The sequence below is a fragment of the Carettochelys insculpta genome, chromosome 26 (genome assembly GCF_033958435.1).
Source record: "Carettochelys insculpta isolate YL-2023 chromosome 26, ASM3395843v1, whole genome shotgun sequence".
Classification (NCBI taxonomy): Eukaryota; Metazoa; Chordata; order Testudines; family Carettochelyidae; genus Carettochelys; species Carettochelys insculpta.
The window spans coordinates 15,934,373-15,947,440 of record NC_134162.1 but is presented as its reverse complement, the minus strand read 5'-3'; the positions used below and the strand labels follow the sequence as shown (position 1 = coordinate 15,947,440).

At 38.1% G+C, this 13,068-nt stretch overlaps 1 protein-coding gene across 5 annotated transcripts in view; it reads right to left on the bottom strand.

Annotated features, from left to right (window-relative positions):
- The window catches only part of MAGI3 (membrane associated guanylate kinase, WW and PDZ domain containing 3), a 194,052-nt gene that overhangs the window by 56,989 nt on the left and 123,995 nt on the right, over nucleotides 1-13,068 (bottom strand). For 3 of the 5 annotated variants that reach the window (XM_074977889.1, XM_074977892.1, XM_074977891.1), the window contains exons 8-10: nucleotides 3,803-3,907; nucleotides 3,241-3,335; nucleotides 2,058-2,246 (exon numbers count right to left, since the gene is read on the bottom strand). In XM_074977889.1, the coding sequence (XP_074833990.1) occupies nucleotides 2,058-2,246; nucleotides 3,241-3,335; nucleotides 3,803-3,907 (389 nt within the window). The remainder of the gene's footprint in view (nucleotides 1-2,057; nucleotides 2,247-3,240; nucleotides 3,336-3,802; nucleotides 3,908-13,068) is intronic. The other 2 variants (XM_074977890.1, XM_074977893.1) reach the window with 1 other exon arrangement.

The window sequence follows — 13,068 nt, the reverse complement described above, 5'->3', positions numbered from 1 at the left end:
CAAGAATATATCCATATTTCTAAATGTACTTAAGGAAAAAAATTATACACTAGACAAAATGTATATATTTCATCTTATGTGGAAGCTACACTTGTTAAGAATCCCAAGGAAGACTGTGGTGGTCTATTAAAAATCAACATGTATGATGTAATCAGTACACAGCCTTCATTGACCGAGATCTGTTTCCAAATACTAGACCAGTGATACTCCAACTTCAGGAACCACATTACCCATCAGCATTACTCAAAAGAACTTGAGTAGCATTGATTTACTTACTGTTTCAATATACACCTGTAGTATGTGAGTGGAACACAGTAAATTCTTTCATGTCTGGCATTTTGTTATCCAGAACTCTCAAATAACTGGCATTTTAAATCGTAAGTAAATTTTAGTTACATTTTCCATAAGTACAGTATAGTGAAAGTAAATACAAATAAATACAGCAAATGCAGTATAAGTTTACAGTGTATATTACTACTGTTGGTAAATAAAGCACTCTGCATATATTTGTTTAATATCTAATCTCATTTTTCTTTAGTATTATGCATTGCTTGGTATACCTCTCTATTATCCAGAATATTTGAATATCTGGCAACCTCCTGGTTCCAGGGCTGCTGGCTAGGAAAGTTTACTTAGTTTTTATATATGTATTTATTTTCACAATAAAATGACTGACCAAACATTTTATCAACTACAATTAGTTAATACAGTAAATACATCTTGACTGGTTAATAATTAAATCAGCGTTTATCATCATGTGGTGCAAAGAGATGCAGGATACATATTAAACAACTACTTTCGGCTCACAAGCTTCACACTGAATATCACTGTACTGGAGGCAAAATCCGAACAATCTAGCTGTGACTAGGCAACGTATATGCATTAGACTGAGAACTAGACAAACTAGGCCAAACCTGCATCAGAAGCCAGTCCAATGTCATGTTAAAACTCTGTAAGAAAATCACTTTAAACACTTCTAGATTCACCAACTAGTTTAACAGAACTAAAAACCCAGGTTTGTCTTGGCAATATTATTACATTGCCTACAGCCTCAGCATGAAAACCCTGGAAGCTAATAGGTCTCCAAAGAAACATTATAGAACACTGGATTTCAACCTTTAAATTCTAAGCCTATCAGCTTCAACTTCGTTAGTAACAATTATCTACAACTGGCAAAGGAAACAAAGCTCAGAAAAAGCCTGGAAAAATAACTTGTTGCAGTTTATATCAAGACAAAAATCAGACATAGGAAGTCAGGTTTAAAGATTTACACTACAGGTTGAAGTGCTCTAATCCAAACCTCTCTTACTTGGCAATATCCATTTACGATGGGTGTGGCCAAGTTTCCCCATGGCCCCACACAGTTTGTTTGCAGCCACCAATTCTGGCTCTCAGTATTTGCTGCTGTTTTTTACCCATGTCTTCTAAGAGCCCAGTAATCAGTTAAAGTGTTGGTAATACCGATAGACAATATTGACCTCCTGTAGTCAGGCAAATTCTCTTGACCAGAACCCATCAGGTCCCAAGGGTACCAGATTAGAGAGGTTCAACCTGTACTATCACCTTGAGCTAGCTCATTAAGGACTATGATGTAATAAATATTACATAATTATTCCTTCTCCACTCTATTTGTTAAACTCATTTAGTGGGTCTTGTCCTAAATTAGAGCATAAGTTTTTGTGGGAATGGACTGCTACTTTCTGCTCCAAACAAGAAATACCAACAAACAAAAGGACCACAGGATAGCTCAAAAGGATCCTTCACCTGGTCCACTGGTTGAGCTCAATCTTTAACAAGTAGCAAAACATCTGTAATAAACAGAAGCACTGAACTCAAAATTTTCAAGATACAGAACTATATAAAAATATTTGCATCTCTTCCAGTGTGTGTGCATGCAGATATTGCATAATATTTTCCCTACTATAACGAACAGCTCCAGGTTAGGGAAGGTTTCAAAAGGAACGTCTGGAGGTGGAATCATCTATTTCCCCAGGGCCCATCAAATTCTCTCTCATTGGCCAAGCAGCATCACTTGAAATGGAGAAAAGCTATTTTACCTGGTGCAATTTTCCCATCCTGTGCAGCAGGTCCATCTTTTAGCACATTTTTCACCTGGAGGAACTCATCAGGCCTGTCACCACCAATGATCGTGAAACCAAATCCCATAGTGCTTTTCTTCAACGATGTCTGGATGAGGGCTCCCATAAGTTGGTCTGGATCTCTGGTGAAAAATGATTTCTCCTGTTCTGCACATAAAGAGAATTCAACACATTTGTCGTCATGAGCAATGCCACTGAGAAGCAAGCCATGGGTACATCCAGATAGTTTAACAAGGTAAGAAAAAAAGGTCGCTGAAAATACCAAATTAACTTAAGGTTGCCAAACAGGATGGAGGGAGACGAGATTTTTTTTGCATGTTTAACTAAAACCACCACCAACTTCTGAGTTATGGAGAGTGGGAAAAAGGCACCTTTTCAAATCATGTCAGTTTTGAAAGGATTAAAGATTGACAATGGTATGGTTATAACCCACTGCAAAGGTTAGTGTATGTACTTGTTTTGAAAAAAACTGGCTTTGATTTGAGAAAATTAGGAACACTTAAAATTGTACTGGAGCACGCAATATTCCTTATTACATGTTCACACATGCACTCGGATGTCGTGTGTGTATAGGCAACAACAGTGCATTGATAAAGCTTTATAATGTTTTACATGCACAATGCACTTTACAAATGGTTGTTCCGTGGTTGCCACCAGGATATGTTACAGATGTGTTATGGGAACCGATCAGTTAAATGACTTGTCTCTAGTTCCAGTTCCCTTTGATTATGTGCTCCAACATCTTAACATGGCCCAATTCAAACATGGTAATGATCAGAAACCGAAGAGTTCAGTGCTGCTGCTGATTCACAACATGCACTCTGACTGGTTCTCCCAACTCCCTTGTTATCTAATCAATCGGTGGTTTACAGAATGGTCAAGCTACTTAAGACTACCAGCTTCAGAATGGGTTAATTGCTTAAGCAGCTGTAAATCTTAGATCAGTTTCAACTGCAAAAAAGCATTCGCAAACTAATATGTCAGGAAAAAAAATTAGGATCACACTGAACAGTTAAACTAATGGCAAAAAACACAAAATGAAGATCTACTTTAAGTAAAACCCACAAAATTTCACTTTTGAGACTACTCTCTACTCATAATGACAATACAGCTACAAGTGAAGAACAGACATTTGAAGTACCTGGTTTTGAAAGACGAGCATCCATCTGTCCCAGCTGCTTTTTTCTCTTGGCTTCCAAAACTGGATTTTCAAACTGGGTTTTCTGGTTAATGTGACTGCAAGAAGATAGAAACAATGTTAGAATATCAGGACAAAAAGCTTTATTCCAACTTCACATGAAAACCAACCCCAGGTGGTTTTAGTACAAATATTTTGCTTTATCTTAGATACCGAAGAGTGATGAACACTAAGATATTACATTTAATTTTTTTTTATCCAGACACGGATTTACTTTTCAAAGCCATTGATGTTTTTAGTGCCTGTAAGATGCTTGTAGAAGCAAAATTAATCAAGTTCAGGCACCGCAGTAGCCTTTACATATTTCAGCAAAAACGAGCTCTTCACTAAATTCCATTTTATTTTACAAAATTTGTGACTTGGCCTCATTTTTAATGGATGTGCAATGTTATTAATAAAGAGCTCCAATTATCAAATCACAGAAAATGACTAAGCTGGCACTCAAAGCTTCCTGAAAGTACAGGAAATTGGTTTGTCTTTAGATAGGCTGAACCTATGCACAAACCTGGTCATAAAGCTCTGAGCAAGTCTGGCATTTAGACCATAGAGGGAGAAGACAGTCTGGGCAAATTTCAGCTTGGTGAACACAGGCTTTTTGTACATCTCTTTCCTACATCAAGGGAAAAACACACTATATTAATAAGCTAGTATTGTGCATATCCCTGTGCGGCACAAGAGATTATAATACTGGGTTTATAGTCCAGCAACGGTGCAAGGCTGGGGAGCTGGAAAATCGGCGGTTGCATTTTGTGTATACTTGAGAGGCTTAGGCATAGTACTCTGGTAGTTCAGCTGGCTGTGTGACACCACCTGCTGTCTTGTTGGGTGACAACAGGGCCTAGGGGTAGCTGGCTGAATGGCCAACAAAAACGCGTGAGAGGGATCAGCCCAGCTAAACAGTAAGGTTTTTATGGATAAGTCTACAGTAGGGAAATAAGTTGATTTCAGATATGCAAGTCTAGCTCTGGCATTTGTGTAGTCAATCAACATATCAGAATTCACTTATTTCGAAGCCTGAGACTCTTTAGTCTAACATCATCCCTTAACGTGATAGCATGGAGTACAGGGGTTCATGGCTGAGCCCAGAGAGGTCAATTCTGCCATAGCTTCACCAGATCTGCAAAATCAAACCCCAAAAGATTGACTGAAGCACTTTGATTTTTGGTCAGTACAGAGAATGCCTATGAGCATGACATATGCTTTACCCTTAATGTTTATTAGATCATTATTATTTCTTACGTTACCTACGCTCTCATTATTGCAGATGGTATAATCTAGTTCCTCTTATTTTCTTTTAAAAAAAAGTGACTGAATTTTAAACCAGGAAAACCATAAAAAGTATACAGTAATAGAATTTTTAAAAAAAGCCAAAGATTTTATCCCTGAACACTCAACTCTCCCTCATATCCAGTGAGATTTGAGGGCAACTGCACCTGTATTCCCACTCTATTGTCCTGCAATGGAACCTGTTCTTAGGGTTCTGACTTCTCAGCTGTTGACTCTCAGAGACATGTCTCTCTCCACCTCTTGAACAGGGTTCTTGCAGGCTGTATAGCTCCATGACTACATACTGCCTAAGATGACCTGCTTGATCTCTCTTCTTAGACACATTACACAGCTTACTTGCCAGAGAGCTCCTTCTAAATGCAGTTAAGATGCCACAAAACTCTAAAAGTACATTTATTCTTAATGTAAAAGCATTACAGAGAAAACATTAACAACAAAAGAACCTACAAGCATACAAATAAGTTTACTAGAGATCGCTCCAACAAGGGGTCTGACCAATGAACTCCTTCTGCTCAGAACAAGAACATCCATGGATCAGTGAGTTACTTCTTCATGCCACCAGGGCCTTTTGAGTATGGAAAGAGGTCATTTTTTACACAAAGATCACCTCCCTGGGAAGAAGCTTCAGAAGATCATTGTTTGCATTCCCCATCCACCTATGAAACCAATTTAACTAACAGTTTGCTATTGTTTAAAAGAATCCTTCAAAGCTAATAACACTTCCAAGATATAAAATCAGTCACGCCTCCTAGACAAATTACATACAATCCCACACTAATACAAACATTTGCATTTTAATGCAATGAGCTTGAGATGCTCCAATTAAATTGAATACTGCAAAAAAACTACAATGACTGTCTGTTACAATCTGTACAAAGTTCTCTGAACATATGGACAGAGGTTATGTGATTTGACTAAGGTCACACAATGATGCAGTGGCAAGGCTGGAACAGAAACCAGATATAACTAATCAGTCCCAATTCACCATATTTCCAATACTTAGCACACTATGTATCCAGTCAAACAGACAATGCCTATGCATTTTCTGAACAGGTCTTGAAAGATGAAATGACTGAGTTGTTGCTTTACTCCTTTTTCAATGAAGCAAGGAAGAAGAAAATTCTCTCGGTTCAACCATTAATTGGACCTAAAGACTTTTTGATGTGGTAGGTCCCAACTCAGTCCTCCTATGCATTATTTAAAAAGAACAAACACCCTCTGCTATTCCAACATTTAAAAAGATCTAAAGCCCTTCCAGTTCCAGCTCACAAACAGGAATGTGGATTACTTCTGAGCTAAAAGGAGGAATTTAAGCACTTCATATTGCTAATGATTTACATAGCATGGGATTCTTCCTACACTAAACCACTGGCAGCTTAAACATACTGGCTATGTTTGTACCACCATTCCTCTTTCGAAAGAGGCATACGGATGAAGGAAATTGAAAATACAGTGAGGCACAGATTTACATATCTGGCACCTCATTTCAATATTCTTCTTTCAAAAGAAAAGCAGTGTAAATGAAAGAACCAAGAGGGGGGTTACTTTCAAAAGAGCTGCATCTACACTGGCTTTTCTTCTTTCAAAAGAAGCTCTTTCAAAAGAATGTGCAAATGAGGCACCAGATATGTAAATATGTGTCTCATTTGTATTTTCAATTTCCTTCATTTGCATGCCTCTTTCAAAGGAGGAATGGTAGTGCAGACATAGCCACAGTGACTCAGTTTCAGATCTAAAGGGTAAAATCAAAAGACAGGCCAATTCTCCATTTCCATTTCAAGCACAACCAAGATAATAGGCTGTGACTGGAAGCTAAGCAATGTGCGAAGTTGACAGTTGTACTAGGATGAAAGGAAGTGGATTTCAGAGCAGTACAGACATCACAGGTAACTTGGTCTATGAGGACCTCATTATGATGGAGTTCTGCAACAGTAGCCTTTTTTTCCAGTTACATAATAAGATTTTAGAGAAACCTCTTCAATGTACATGTTTCTTAAACAGATTACTGCATAGTTATTAAAAGCTGATTCATTTATAGGCCACAGTGAAATGAAGAGGAATTATTTTGGCTGATCTGTGTATTATTCAGAATGCAGATACACGTTTATATTTTCCATCTACATGGAAATACTCCAATGCGATTTTTGAAGGAAATCAGAATTTAGAAAGTAAATCACTCTGAACAGGTAGGGTAGAAGCGGAGCCATCTCAAAATAATTTCAAAGCAGCATCTGAAGGGCCATTGACCCTGCAAGATTATCAATTTGATTTCATAACAGATAGACTTCTCACAGTAAAAGCACTTCATGATTATTTTGGGGCATGACTAAGAACTTTCAAACTCAGACACTAAACTGCCATCATAAATTTAGTTTAGCTTCCTATTTTTTGCCTTTGTTCCAGCCTTTTAAAAAAGCTTTTAACAACAGATAATCTTTAAAGATTAGGTTTAAAGAACAGCTATGTAACAGTTTTGCCTTTAGCTATCTACTCAGTAACAGCAAAGGAAAAACTGAATTTTACCTTTTTTTAATTGTCACTTTTATCTGAATCCTTATAAATCCCAGGTTTTGCTCTGCTTTTTGCGCCTACCAGGTTGAATATTTCTGCTTATAAAATATGGCCTTTAAAAGAAGCTATGACATTTTGCTCCGGGCTCTAAGGTTCTCAGGTGTGAAGATCTCCCTCCTTTAGTCTCCCGCTTAATAGGCAATCACCCAGTTTTCACTTATTTTTCTGGTGACTCCCTATCATACCAGAAGCAGCATGAGCAGTAATGTCACATTTGCACAGTAGAAATGATCAATAAGGATTTATTACCCCTTCAGCTTCCTTCAAAACACAAAACCTTAAGTTACTCTATCACATGGTAAAGAACATTGCAAACAGCATTGTCACTGTAAGTTAGGGTTAAGCACACAAAACGTGCAACAGGTATGAGTATCTCTTAAATAAGGAATCTTTCTAAGAATAAATCAATATCGCCTCTATAGCGTATGTGCATGTATGCACCATCTTGATTAAACCCCTCTTAGTTTTTCATCCAAAAACATATGAACATGCCAGAAATTTACTTACAACTCACTGAAGAAAACAGAAGCTGTTGACCCATCTAGAATTACTGAAGCAATACTCCCTCTGAATGCTTTTGGAATATTATGACTCGTACACGTTTTATGAGTCTACAAAACTCCAAAAAAGGAAGTTGTGCACCAAGCATCAGAAATCTGTACTACTGCATTTTTCTGCAAATTTTCTGTCAATGTTATTCATCTTGAATTTTAGATTTTCATCCATGCTCCTTCACAAATCAAAACCATTGGGTGTCACTATCAGTAAACACAAGGAAGCCATCTGGTGTAACAAGTACAGCTCCAGGGAGCAACCATTCAAGCAGCAGACCTTCACCTCCATCAGTCTACTCACTGCAGATTACTGTGCTGTTGATGAAAAACTTCAACAGGCTGGGAATCAAGTCAGTCTCCATAGTGCACCCACCTCTGCTCACTTATACCCTGAGCACAGCTTGGATTGTGAAAAATCTAATACATTACTCTATCACAAAGCAACTTGCCCTAGTATGGGACTGAATATCCCAGGGATTTCATCTAGGAAACAGGCCCTTTCCTTTCTGACATACTGATTTCAATACAGATAAAGTTAGTATGACTCAAAGTCACTGCCATACCAGGCTTCTTGTGTGCTGTGATGACATAAAATACTTTTTGCTTAGTTGCAATTTGGCAAACATTTCCATCACCAGTGGCAATAAAGGACAGCCATGTTGGTAATCTCTTGAGAGCTGAATGTAGTGTTCCTCACATCTGGGGGACACTGGACTAATTCAGGAGGGCTTGGAGCAGAGGGAGGATCAGTGCATGTGCTGCTGTATGTTAAGAGAATACTACCCATCTCCTTACTTGCTCCTGTCGTGACTGTTAATACAGCTGGCTGCAAGAGCAGCTCACATTAGCAATCCAACAGAGCAAGCTTCTCTTCTCTGTTCCTTTGGAATCCAGATCAACATTGTTTGACGCCAATCAATGCCTTCCATGCACACACTGCAAGCTTCAACCTTGTGATGATGGTGGGGTGAGCAAGGAGGAGAATGGTTAGGGAAAGTGGGGAAGCAGAGGAAAGTCAGAAAAAAAAACCTCAGAGGAGAGAAAAAAGGAAGAAAAAGATGAGAGAGGCCAAGCAAGAGAAAAATAGAACAGGAGATAGAGCTGCTACTGTGTGAAGGCATGCTGTGAGAAGACAGTGGAAAAGGAGAAACATCTCTTCCTCCCAGATTAATGAGGTAGGGATACTGGGGGCAAAATCTAACCCCCAAAAAGTTTAATGATGGATTAGATTTTAAGGCGGAATCCTCCACTCCCACTCCCCTTGTATCCCCCGGGGACAGATACATTTGAGTTGACAGGGAAGTGAATAGAGAAGCTTGCACTTAACCGTGCTGTACCTATTTTGGGTTGCTTTCCAGACCTGTCCGCCTGAAGCCTTTCACCAGCACTAACAATTTTAGACAATATTTTCAAATGATAAATTACCTTTTCCTTTGCTGTCCCAGAAAATTTACAGACTAAGTTAAATTTTAATATACAAGGTGTGTAAAACAAGCTTGAAGAATACCCTCCTTATTTTGTTCAGATCTATTAATGAGTACCAAATAAAAGGATTTGTTATGAGAAACAAAATCCCGTGCTGGTCTGGTTTCTTTGGGACTTACATCCCTCAAGATAATACTGAAGTTTTACCATCATCTGATAGGATCTCTCTAAATATCAATGCAAAAGGAAATGGATCCCCAGTCAGAGAAAGTCAAGATGATGCCAAAAAGGTCTCATGATTTGAAACCCAAATATTAATCAGGCCTCAGTTTTTTCCAGAGTACATTAAACTTTGTATTGTTAGAAGACGCTGAAACCTCCAAAAACAACAACAGGTGAAAATACTTCCAAAGTGAATGAGATGAGAGAATTCTAAATCTCGCTGGTGGCAAACGTTACTACTAGTAATGAATTTTTATCTGCTTCTTTGCATTATTGCAAAGGGCCCATTTAAGTTTCTATACAGACTGAAATTTCATTCATCATAGCAGTCTAACCTCAGGAAGTGACACAATGGGTTCTCCACACCAGAAAAAGGCCTCATCATACTTCTGAGGATTTTCCCCCCAGAAACAGAGTGGAAAAGCAGACAAACAGGAAAGATTCTTAACACTGCAGCCCACTCAGTTAAGGTTTTTTTTTAAATGCATAGATTTAAGCAAAAATGCAATATTTATCTTTGTTCAATAGATAATCATAATTAGAAATAAAATAAAAGGGAGGTTTCTAGAATTTAAGGGGGATGACAAACTTGGCTGATCTATCATTCCAGAGTGACCCAATACAAAAAACTGGTCCCTCAAAGTTTAGGCCCACGTCCATGTGTCTCAAGCGTCTCAGAAGCTCTGCACGTGAAGTCACTAGTGCCATTTTACTTTACACCTGCATAATTTATATAAATATTACCTGCTTCATCCAAAAGACAAACAACCTTGGCAGTTCTCTGATGCAGCAGAGCAATGAACACACACACAGCATCTCAAATTTCACACTTTGGCTACGTCTACACGTGCCCCAAACTTCGAAATGGCCATGCAAATGGCCATTTCGAAGTTTACTAATGAAGCGCTGAAATGCATATTCAGCGCTTCATTAGCATGCGGGCGGCAGCGGCGCTTCGAAATTGATGCGCCTTGCCACCGCGCGTCGCGTCCAGATGGGGCTCCTTTTCGAAAGGACGCCGCCTTCTTCGAAGTCCCCTTATTCCCATGAGCTCATGGTAATAAGGGGACTTAGAAGTAGGCGGGGCCCTTTCGAAAAGGAGCCCCGTCTGGACACGCAGCACGGCAGCAAGGCGCGTCAATTTCGAAGCGCCGCTGCCGCCCGCATGCTAATGAAGCGCTGAATATGCATTTCAGCGCTTCATTAGTAAACTTCGAAATGGCCATTTGCATGGCCATTTCGAAGTTTGGGGCACGTGTAGACACGGCCTTTAAATCATAAAGCAGATCACTTGAGGGATCAGTCACTAATGAGCCACCCTGCCCCCAATACAACATTGTAGAAGTAGACTTGTTTAAGTCTACAAGGTTGGGTGCATGAACAACTATACCTGGGCTTAATTTTGCATCAGAATTACAATATAGGATTAACAGGGTTAACAACTGACCATCCAAACACTTGGTGAAGCTCAAATATGACTATAATCCAAATATTATGTACAGTAACTAGCGGGTAAAAAGGAATCTACATTGCCAAAAATAAAAATCACCCAGTCATAAAGATCACCTTTTTTTTTTTTTAAATCCTGTGGCCAAGTGCTCTCTCTCAGTTATTTTCCATTAATAATCATGAATTTATCCTTAGAAATTGTCAAGATGGCTATTCACTATGGGTATTCCTCAATTTGGAGAGCTGTTCCTGGGTCCTGATTTAATATCATACCAAAAGAAATGTAATAAATTAAATTTAAAGATCCTGTATTTTCAGTATTTACATGCCAGACGTTTTATTCTGGAATCCAGACACAAGAAGTCTATCTAGACTTTTAATCACATCTGAGGCGTTAACCCAGGAGCAAACTGGAACAAAATGTTAAATGCCTAAGATGTATACAGGAAAAGAACCCACATGACAAGATGAGAGAGAGATCCAAACAAAAACCAGTTCAGATGAATGCATCTCCATATAGGAAAGAGGATATACATTTTCAATTTATATAGTTCTCACACACCATTTTTACATATTACTGCACAATTGGTAATGATTCCAATTAGGATTCATTCAGCTTTTACTCATAGGAAGGCACTTGGTTGGAGATGCTGCAGGGAGAAGGGAATATATTTGCATATGTGCTAGTTACATCTTTGGCTTGGGGTGGAAGTTAGAGATTCACCTAGTAAGAAAAAGGACAGCTTCCTTCCCATGAATCCTGACCTGCTTGCTTATTGCATATTTTTGGGAAAAAAAGGTGACTTCTCCCATGCAATTCTGCTATAGTGAAATAGAGTCTGTCCTTGTAATAGAAAGCTTTTCAACCAAGTATGCACCCAAGAGAAATGTCAAAAAGAAGATAGGTATTTAGAAATCTGATCATCCTTTTAACTTACACAGAAAAGCAGGATTCCCCAGACTGCAAACCAGCTCCTTTAGTCAGGTTCTTTGAATATTACCCTGATCCTGAATAAGCTATCAGTAATGTACAATGTGATGTTCACATTTTCTTGTAACTTTGACGTGATAAAACATACACACACACCCCAACTTTGAGATACCTACTTGGAACAGCAAAATTTTTTGAGTCAGTTGCCAAATACTATCCAATCCATACCATATCAGAGAATGCTGCAATGTTCATGCTCACACTGCTTCACTTCAACAAAGGAATAAAATTAAAATGACAGCTTCAACAGGGGGCAGGGGCAAGAGTAAATCTTCATTCTCTTGTCATGGTCCAAATTCTAATACTTACCTTTTTTGTTGCTACTCTTTCAAAACATTGTATGACTTACGTCACTTGAAAAATTTGTTCTTTTATTGTACTTTTTATAAACATGACCCAGTTTGCTAATGCAATAAAATGTGATGCTTGGAATTTACTCTTTTCCTGTAATAAGAATAGTAGAATGTAAATTCTACAGAACTGAATATTTAAGAGTTTACATCACAGTCATGAAATCACAGAAATCCAAATATTCTGCTCCTTTCTCTCAAAGGGTAACTGCAATTGAGAACTAGAAGTTTAGTTTAAAAAATTTTACAAAACCTAATCTTAATAGCTTGTTTCCCTGTAATACATGCAACTCAAACAAGTCCTCTGCCAATTCACAAGAACAAAGAAATTCAGAATGAGTAACTTATTTTCATTATCTAAACAAAGGAAAAATTAAAAGAACACAATTATGACCAAAAAATCAGATCAGAATCAAAAGGAATTTCTACTAAGACTTCAGGAAAGAAAACCTGCTTGTTAAAAATACAGAAGTATCTTGTTCACCAGTTATATTCAGTTCAACTCCAAATTTACCTGTACAAAGGGGTAGAACCAACTGTCTCCCCATGAGAAGCTCAAAGATTCATCTTTGAAGCATACTCCACCAACTATTAATTTCTTAATACTTGAAACAGAAATGCAACTATAAAATTCAGCCTAAAGTTTTGAGCTGCTTTTGACATAATATGCTTATTACTCAAAATTCACGCTACCTATCTTAAATACCACTTTGTAAATTTCAAAAGGGCAGCTGTAGATGTTAATACTGGGCAATAAGAAAACAGCTTAGCAAAACCAACATTTATTTCTTCTCCTGGCACCAAATGGATGTACCTTACTTACACCCATGGTATTTATTGCTAACGACTGGAGTATCAAACTATTTATTAGTCTGGACAACATTAAAAACAACGGTGCTGGCTCTGCAGATCTCTCACTAAC